Source organism: Sminthopsis crassicaudata, chromosome 3, assembly GCF_048593235.1.
Source record: "Sminthopsis crassicaudata isolate SCR6 chromosome 3, ASM4859323v1, whole genome shotgun sequence".
Lineage (NCBI taxonomy): Eukaryota > Metazoa > Chordata > Mammalia > Dasyuromorphia > Dasyuridae > Sminthopsis > Sminthopsis crassicaudata.
In genome coordinates this window covers 300,233,301-300,243,347 of record NC_133619.1, presented here as the reverse complement: position 1 = coordinate 300,243,347, position 10,047 = coordinate 300,233,301, and the positions used below count along the sequence as shown (strand labels likewise).

Sequence of the window (10,047 nt, the reverse complement as noted above, 5' to 3'; positions counted from 1 at the left end):
TAGGGGCCAGCTCACTATCCCTCAGACTGTTGGAGGGCCGGACTGTAGTAAAAATAAAAGCTCACACTCTGTCTCCGCCCCTCAGCCCATTTGCCATAACCCAGGGGCCGTATAAAGGCCCTCAGAGAACCCCTGCTTTAGATCTTAGGAAGACAACAACTCTGGGAAGAAGCCAGTCGGGCAGCTGGCAAACCCTATCCTCAGCTTGCTACAGTCAGAGAAATGTCCTGGCTGAGAACCGAAACTCTCTCTAGATCATTACCTCACTCCCAAGGAGGGCTCCCTCACTCTGTTGTCTAGTACATATATTCTCCCATTATTGTGTTTTGCTTTCTGCGACTTTTGTTAAAAGAAGGGAAGGGAGTCAAGCCTTGGATATGGGACTTAGGGCTTCCTTTCGTAATAAAGACAGCACTGCTAAGAGCAGATCGAACCCAGTTTGTCACAGACTAACAATATTTAAGGGAGTATGCTTGTCGCTCCATATCCCCTCACCTCGGGAAACGCCGAGTTCAAATTCGGTCTCCGAGGCTTGCTGGCTGTGTCACTCTGGGCTAATCACTCGCCCCCCTTTGCCTCAGTTTCCTCATCTGCCAAACGAGCGGGAGAAGGAAACCGCAAACCGCTCCCGTATCTTTACCGAGAAAACCGCAAAGACTCGCAGCTGCACATAATAATTCCCACTTCTGCCCCTAACCTCTTGCTTCCCTCCTGGCAAGAATTAAGCTTTCCTGGGAGAACACTCCTTAGAAATATCTTTTCTCGCCTCTCTCTCAGCTGGCGGACACACAACTCACACGGACACAAAACAAACACACTGCGCACTCCCCCGCTGCACACAACATACAGAGCCTTACGAAAGAATCCACAAACTAGAGAAAATAAAGATGTGATTGGTTTTGTTTTTTTTCCAACCAAGATCCGGAATCACAGAAATCTTCCAGAAGTGACAGCCAGCCCGGCGTCCCTAATTTAAAGGCAGCCAGCTAAAGAAGGCTGAGGGGCGGGGCTAATTCCTGGGCCTCCTCGGATTGGTCCGGTGGCGGCGCGACGTCAATGCGCAGTGCCGTCACTTCCGCTCTCCCTTTCTTTCCTTCCCTTCATCCTCTCCAGAAAAGACCTCGGAGCCGCTGTCTGTTTTTCAAGGAGACTCCGGACGCGGCCCTCTCCGGCGCCGTCTCCCGCTCCCTGGCCAGCAGCCCCGCCGCCGCCGCATACGCTCGGGCTCCCGCTCCATGCGAAAAATGCTCGCGGTCGTTTCCCGCGTGCTGACGGGCGCCTCCCAGAAGCCGGTGAGTGCGGAGAGGCTGGGAAGGGACGGGGCTCCGCCCGGCCTGGGGTATGGGAAGGAGAGGAGCAGGCCTTCCAGACTCGCGCCTTCATTGGACCCCTGGCGGCGGACCCATCCGGGGCCCGGCCGGGCCGGGGGGAAGGTTGTTAGGGTTGCACACGCCTCCACTCTCCCGTTCCGGAGTTTAAAGGGCCCCGACTTCTCCGCGCACCTAGACGCTCCGCACCACACCCACTCCTCGGGGGTGGGAGCGCGAGATCGGCGGGGTCCCCTCGGACCCCAGCGCTTCAGCCTCCCATTCTGCAGAGGGGGCACCCAGAGACCCTGACTGATTCTTGCAAGGTCACGGATGGAAAGCCTGGGAATCCTCCCCCCTGCTCCCCATTCCATGGCTTGTTAAAAAACAAAACAAAACAAACAAGCAAAAAAAAACAGGATCAGGGCTACAGGGAAAGCTCTCAGGCCCCCTGCCTCTGCCCTGGTCCCCCCGGAGCCTGGGCTTCCTCCTCCGTGGCTACATCCCCGAAAGGGCCCCAGGCGTTCTCCCGGGGCTGCCGGAAAGATCCGGGTAGGCAAGGAAAGCTCTAGAAATGGTCTCGACCACGTATTACTGTTTACTTTTTAGAGTGTTTCTTGCCTGCCATTTTGCTCTCATTAGCTCAGTTTACCCTTCGGCTACTTCTCCCCTTTGTTTAACCTTACTTGGCAGCAAATTCAAAGGGAAATAGACCTAAGGGGACTGTTTTGTTTTTTTAGGCTAGGGTTAAAAAAAATGGAAGAAGATGAAATCTGCTTAGTAACAGTTCTAAGGGACTAGTGTGGGAGTCATCCTCACAACCACTTTGTGACCTTTGAACTCAGACCTCAGCCACCAAAAACAGGCATGGATTTGAGTCTGCCTTGTAATCCCCCTAGGATTTGATGCAATCTTTTCTCTGCTGTACACACTCTCCAGCAGATTAAACTGCAGTGTGGGAAAACCTCACCCAGCTTATACACAACCCTTTCTTTTGTTGTTGTTTTTTTTTTTTTATTAAAGCTTTTTATTTTTCTAAAACGTAAGCATGGACAATTCTTTAACATTAGCCCTTGCACAACCTTGTGTTGCAATTTTTCCTCCCTTCCTCCACGCTCTAGCCTAAATAGTCACTAGTAGTCCAGTATATGTAAAATTAAATATATGCATACATGTTTATATAATTATCGTGCTGCACAAAAAAAACCAAACCAGTAAAAAAAGAAGCAGGATAAAATGCAAGCAACAAGGGAAAGAGAGAGAGAATGCCATGTGGGGTCCACAGTCAGTTCCCTCAGGCCTCTCTCTGGGCATAGATGGCTCCCTTCATCACTGAACAGTTGGAACGGTCACAACCCTTTCTTTACCTGTCTTAAATGATACGGGGGAAGGGAAAGATAAACTATTGCATATATTTTTAACTTTTAGGGACCCGTTGGTTGTGAGTCTGAGGACCTGGGAGGGGCTCCCACCTTATCCACTCCCTGCACTGCCCCTTGGCTAGTCACTTAGCATGCTTAGACTTCACATTTCTCATTTGTAATATGAGAGTTGTGCTATAGATGGTCTGTGAGGTCTCTTCTAGCCCTAGGACTTTGAATAAATGATGTGTTACCTAAAATAACTATAAATACATTTACTTTTGGGGAGGGAGGAGGAACTGACTCTCTATAGAGCTCTTATCTATGGAATTATGGCTGGAATTGTTAAAGCCATTCACTGGTCCTATGGGGACCTTTGATCTTTCTAAATCTAGAAGGGAGGCTAGCTCTCCCCATCTCTCCCAAGGCAGCACTGTGGTTTTGTAGTGTTGATAGACTTGGTTCAGATGCCCAGGAAAAGTAAGTCTTTTCTGCAAGTCACAGATTCAATCTATCAACATCCTCCCCAGGAACAAGGATTACAGGCATGGCAACCATCAGCATTTACTTTTAATGTCTCCTTAATTTACTCTTGCTCTTTATTTCTATTTTTAGAACAGCATCTTCCATGCTTCTTAAAGGGCAGCTAAGTGGTGCAGTGGATAGAGAACCAGCCTAGAATCAGGGAAACCAAATCTAGCCGCAACCATTTAATTAGCTCTGATCCTGGGCAGGTCACTTAATCACTTTTCTCTTGTGTCAAATGAGCTGGAGAAAGGAATGCCATATTGGCCTAGAAGACCTCAAATGGAATCAGGAAGAGTTGGGCAGGGCTGAAACAAGAAATGCTTGTCAGTTTTCATGGCCATTTCGTTCTAACATGTTTTAGTGAGCTATGATTATGGATACTTTCTCTATTAGCACCAGTTACTACCTATTCATATCTTTTCATCTTATGCATTTCTTGTTCATGTCCTTCGAAGTGGTCCTCAAACTTTTTAAATAGGAGGCCAGTTCACAGTCCCTCAGACTGTGGGAGGCCGGACTGAAGTAAAAACAAAAGCTCACACTCTTGTCTCAGCCCTTTTGCCATAACCCAGGGGACCATCTCTGGCCCACGGGCCATAGTTTGAGAATCCCTGTTCTATAGATTGACCGAAAAGGATTCACCTCATAGTGGAGGTTTTCCTCTGTCTTACAGTTCTACTCCAGGACTAGTAAACAGCAATTAATGACAAACTAGGTTATTATGAGATTGAAATGCATTGGAAAACTAAAAATCACAATGTTAATATTTGAATGAACAGAAAGTCTTAATATCATTTAAATGTAAGTAAGTATAAATTGCTTTTACTTATTTTAACACTAGTACTGCATATTTAAATTTTCTGCAATGAGGAAACAGAGTATAAAAAAATGAAAATAAAATTTTAATTTACTAAAGGAAAAATATTTAAAAGTACGGTGCCATTTATTCTTCTATCCTAATTCAGTATCTCGGATTGAGAAGTTTAATTTTAAACCTTTAACAAAGGTTAACTTCACGATAATTGTCACCATGAAGCTGGCAGTGTATATTTTTGCTATCAACGTAGTTAACACCTGTCTCTAAACCAGTTGATTATTCTTACATTAATATTTACTAGGAATTCGGAGGTTTTATCACAAAATAGCCTTAATCTCTATAGCCTATATTTGATCTATTTGATGCAAATTTTTTAATGGAATTGTAGAAATTAAGAAGGTCCTTGATAAAGGGAAGAACATAGCTGTTCCACCAAAACCTCCTCTCCATTTTCCCAATTCAAGCAAGACATTAGGAAGATTTTTCTAAATTTTTTTTTTCAAGGCAGTTGCTCAAAGTCTAATAGCTAGTAAGTATTAAAAGTGTCTGAGGCAGCATTTGAACTCAGGACCTCCTGACTCCAGGTGCAGTGCTGTATCCATTGTGCCATCTAACTTCCCCAGGAAGATTTTTCTGAGAGAGAGAGAAAGAGAGACACATACACGTGTGCATGTGCAGAAATGTATATCAAATATTACAAAACATCTGAGTTTTAGTATATAGGAAAAATATACTATCAATGTAATTATTTAGTATAATTTGCCTAGGAAAACACATGGTTCTATTTGATAGTACTTTGGCTAGTTTTTCCTCTACAATTTAGTATATTTTTATTTATTTCATTAATTAGTTCCCAGTTATATGTACAGATTTGAACTCTGGAAGAGATCTTTAAAATACCTGTCCAAAATTGGCTTATTCCAGGATTGTGAGAGAATATAATACATAGTTATAGAAATCATGACAAGGTTAATATTTTTCCTTCATTCTCAAAGAAGACCATTATTTCAGGGAGGTGATGCTGGGACATGTGAGTTGGATTGGAAATGGCCCTGGTACAAAAGGAGACCTTGCCCTTTTTAGTTAAAATCTTGAATCTGTTTGAGGCCTCACTCATTCAGTGATTAAGGCTTGCTAAGAATTGAGGCTAAGAATGGCCTCTTTTGCCTAATCCAAAGGGGAAAAAACATCTGGAAGGGGGAAGACCTTCAGAGTTTCTAGTCAAAAAACAATTATTTACATTCACCGAATTATCAGTCTTGATAATTATCACAAATTACTTGAGAGGCCAGGAAACAAGCAGATCTGTACGTCATCTGTCTAAATATTCCTATAGGTGGCAGGATATTTTAAATCAAAAAGAAAAATTCCAAATATCAGTTCAGGTTTGTGAGTAAAAATTTCCAGATTTAGTTCTTTGGTTAATTTTAGTGACAAGTGTTTATTGTCCATTGTGAAGATTATTGAGATATGAGAACTGAAATCTTGCAAAGTGCTTGTTTTTTTTCTTTTCCAGAAAGAAACTCTTGTCTTGGCCTCACATCATTTGTTAGTAAACCAGTTTACTTATATTATGAAAAATTGCTGTGGGTAAAGGATAGATGATATAAATGGAACAGGGATGTATACATATTTATTTGCCAAAAGTTTTTTTTTTTTTTTTTTTTTTTTTTTTTAATACCTTTTAAAATCTTGGTGGTAAATTAAGTAGAGGCTAAAGGAGACAACTGTTTATGACCCTTACTGAAGTACTGTGGTATTTATTGTTGATGTTATCCAGTATAATTGGAGTCCAGAACCTGCAGTTATTAGAGGGAATTTTATTCTGTTCCTCTGCTTGTGAGTAGATCACTCCCTGTGTGTCACATTCTATTCTATATTTTATTCTCCCTTCCCTTTTGTTTTCTTATTCATAAAGTGCAGATTGTATTGATCAGAGTGGGTTGTGGGGCAACTGGGTGGTGAAGATAAAATAATTCTACTTTTCCTTTTTTTTAAGGCCTTCATTAATGTAAAGTATTTAAGTTTTTTTTATTTGGTAGCTCAGCCATAATAGTTGTTTTTAAAAGCAAAGCATGCAAAATTAATTATATGTAGCAGTATGTGATATTAACTATTAGTTTTTATAAATAATATTAACTCCTAGGGAACGGGTTATTAAATTAATACTAGCAGAATAGCATCATGGAACTGAAAAGGGAACTTAGGTGTACTTTATATAGGAGTGCTTTATTGTTAGATGAGATTCTTAATGTTTTCATTTTGAAGCTGGTTTTGCTAGCTTTAATAATGCCCTTTTTGGACTATTATTGTTACTTTAAAAAATTCTGTATTGGGTATTAGCTGTGTGACCTTGGGCAGGTCACTTAATCCCAACTGCCTCAGCAAGAAATTTAGTACTGCTCACAACTAAGGTGTTGGGTCCTTTTCATCTTTTTTTTTTTTAAAGACTTTTCATTATGTGAAATAATTAATTTTAAAATTCTTTATTTTTTTCCCCCAACTGCTACTTTAGGGAGCTGCTAGTGAGGTAAGATACCAATTTTTAAAAAAAAAAAATTTTCTCTTGACATTGGGGATGGGGAGAAGATATGGGAAAGGGAAATTTTTTTTTTTAAGGGGGGGAGAGAGTACTTAGAAGTAAATCAGACTTGTGAGGAGATGGATAACAAAAAGGGTGAAAAAAGTAATAGAGAGGAAAAGTATAATGGAGAGAAATACACAGCTAGTAATTGTTATTTTGAATGTGGATTGGATAAACTCACCCATAAAATGGAAATAGTGGATTAAAAACCAGAATAATCCAGCAATATGTTTTTATGAGAAATAGTTAAAATAAAGGTTAGAATAGAATTTATTTTGTTTCAACTGATGGCCAAAAAAAAGCAAGGATAGCAAAAGTGACTTAATTTATTTTAATAGATTTAATTAAAAGTATCATAAGAAATGAAATAATATCAATACTAAACCTATGTACCAAATGCTATAACCTCTAAATTTTTAAAGGAAAAGTTAAATGAATTACAGGTAGAAATAAGTAATGTTACTCTAATGGTGTAGATCTTTCTCTCTAAGAATTAGGTAAATCTGACCAAAAAATAAGTTACATTCAGAATTATCTTTTCTATTTTGTATTGGTGTAGCTTTTTTTTTTTTTTTTAATATATCAAATGCTTATGGAATTTACTACATTTATTTGCACTAAATTTCACTGACTAGACTAAAAATATGATTTCATTCTGCTCCATCATCATGATTTTAAAGAAAAATCCTCGAGATAGGTTATATAGCTAGATATACTGATTTGAAATTAAAGATGTGAATTTAAGGGAAATGTTTATTATTTAGGGTGTTCCCAAAATCTTAGTGTAGTTTTAACTGTGTGTAATAGACTCTTTGAAGTCTATTATTTGAAGTCAACAAATTGCTTTTATTCAGTTGGCTAGACTTCAATGAGTCTGTGATTGCTCACCCATATGCCATGAGAGGCATGAAAATAAGATTTGAATGGAAGATTTCATACAAACTAGTCATAATATCAGCTATTAGATTCTTCAAGAGACAAACAATATTTTCCTGATGCAAAATGTAGATTAAAAAAAAAATTCTAGGTACTTCTATTTTTAAAAGGAATTCATTTTAATGTGGAAAATCGTAGTGGTTTCCAAATCCTGGCTTGATAAACTATATTAGGTATAACATTTTATATCAATACACCTTAAAACAAAGTACTTTTAATTCACTTTGATGTTTGGTTGTTAGTAATTTATCATTAATTAAAAGGGCAGATAGTTGCCTTCAAATCTCCAAAGTTTGACTATTTCTATTTAGGGGCAATTTGTGGAAACATTTCTACTTTTCCAATGCTTCTGGCATTTTGGTATGGAAGAGGGAAAAGTCCTTCTGGCCTGGCAAAAGTATTCCTGGAAGCTACAGGCATTTCCAATACTGTTGCTTCCACCCACTCACTGTGCCCACCTTAGAAATTTCACTAAAACTGTATCGCCTCTCTAGTTGTAGAGCTAAAACAGATTGCTTGTATGTTAAGCAAATTTCTGGATTTATCTTTGACTAGTTATGACCTTTTACAGAGTACTTAATAAGTAATCTCAATATCAAATTACACTCAGATAAAAGTAGACTCATTTACTTAACTGGTTTTAATTAAATCTGTTTAATTTTGACTTATCTTTTTATATAGGAAAAAAAATTGTTCATTTGCATGAGGTCTAATTTATAGCCTCCATTTCTTCAAGTAGTGAAAAGTGGAAAGAAGTAGAAGATCCATCATTAGGGTTTTGAATTTTTTTTAAATTTCCCTTTTTTTTACCTGAAAGGAATTTTTCACAAGTTGGATTTTTAACAAATTTTGTAATTTGTTTACATGTCTTATCAAAGAAGTCTCAAAGGGAAAAATGTTTTTTGCCTATTTAAATAGAGAAACTAAGTGGTCAGATTACATTTGTTTTAAAATAATTTGCTGATCAGAAATAGATTCACACAGACTTGATTTTGTAGCTTCTTACCTTAAGTACAGCTTTTCTCTTTGAACTTTGTCAGAACTACTCTTGCATTCTAGTAAACATAATCTTTGACTTGCTTATTTTTTAACATATTCATTCATCATTGTTTTCTAAATTAAAAGTGGAAAAATGAATTAATTCAAGCAGGTTTTCTTTCATTTTGTACTAATACAATTATTCTATATAATTTGTTATAAAAACAATTAGTAGGCAAACATAGTTAACTTTGATAGCTTGTATGATTTTAAATATTCAACCAAGAGAAAATATTTTCAGATGGAAGGAATGCAGAGAGCACCTAATCTAATCTTAAACTCCATTTAATAGGATAAGTAAGGTATAGGGGAAAGGGTTGAAGAAGGGAGTTGAACTGAAAGTTTAGTTGTTTCAGTATCCGAACTCATTTATATATAATAATTCTCATTTCTACAGTAGTATAACAACTTTGAGATATTACAAATATTGTTTTCACCTTAGGGATCTGAGATTGTGGCTTAGCCAAGGTCACACAGGTAGTACTTGATCAGAGTTAGCATTCTAATCCAGCTATCTTGATTCCAACATTTTTCCTACCATATTACAGTACCGTACCATAGTCCACTAATCTCATTTTATTTTTGCCTGTTAACTCTATTGAAAAGATCATGACAAGTATTATTGAGTAGGTAATAACATATTTTTGTCTATGTCATATATCCTATTTGGAAGGTCAAGTTCATTGTTTATTTTTTCTGTTTTAAGTAGTAAATAGAACCAAACCAAGACCTTCAATATTGGCTTGACACATTTTTCATTAATGTGCATCTTTATCTCTCTGATCCAACTCACTATATGGTTTTAGTGGATAAAACTATCTCCTCCAATTTCATAACAAAAATGAACACATAATAGGGATTGATTGAATCATAACTATTGGATGAATGATTCTGGAAACAAAGCCCTAGTCAGTTGTTGAAGCAGGCAAGGATAAAATAGATATAATAATGATAATAAAAGATCAACCCTTTCAAATATTACTACTTTTTCAGCCTCAAAAAACTAAACTTAATACATTTGTTTTGAAGGTTGGAAGAGTGCTACTGGCATCCCGTAACTTTGCAAATGATGCTACCTTTGATATTAAGGTAAGGAAGATGCTTTGTTGTACCTTTTTGAATTTTTGAGCCTTTTTTTTTTTATTGGTATGGTTATTTGATTAGCATGTATGCCTCATAGAGAAGATACTTGATAAATGGTGGGTGAGTTAACATAATCTATTAACTTCTTTTTTATTTTGGGAAACTATGGTTCAAAAATTTTGCTTCTAGCTAAGATTTTAACTTATTCTCCTTATTTCTAGGTAAGACAAATGAGTGGCTAAATAGTCAAAATGAAGTCATAATAACAAATTTTGGTATTTGATTTGATGAAGAAAATGATTGACATTTCTATGGATGTTTCCTTGATAGTCAGTGAACAACTCGATATTTTTAGATAAAAGTTGTATTTCCTTCTAAAGAGTTAAACTACTT

General features: G+C 37.6%; 1 protein-coding gene across 4 annotated transcripts in view; it reads left to right on the top strand.

Moving 5' to 3' along the window:
• The first annotated feature begins 1,067 nt into the window (after window positions 1–1,067).
• PDHA1 (pyruvate dehydrogenase E1 subunit alpha 1) overlaps window positions 1,068–10,047 on the top strand; it is a 29,823-nt gene continuing 20,843 nt past the window's right edge. For 2 of the 4 annotated variants that reach the window (XM_074300975.1, XM_074300972.1), the window contains exons 1-3: window positions 1,098–1,292; window positions 6,529–6,543; window positions 9,601–9,660. In XM_074300975.1, the coding sequence (XP_074157076.1) occupies window positions 1,236–1,292; window positions 6,529–6,543; window positions 9,601–9,660 (132 nt within the window). In that variant the 5' untranslated portion in view covers window positions 1,098–1,235. Of the gene's footprint in view, window positions 1,293–6,528; window positions 6,544–9,600; window positions 9,661–10,047 lie in introns of all 4 variants that reach the window. The other 2 variants (XM_074300977.1, XM_074300976.1) reach the window with 1 other exon arrangement.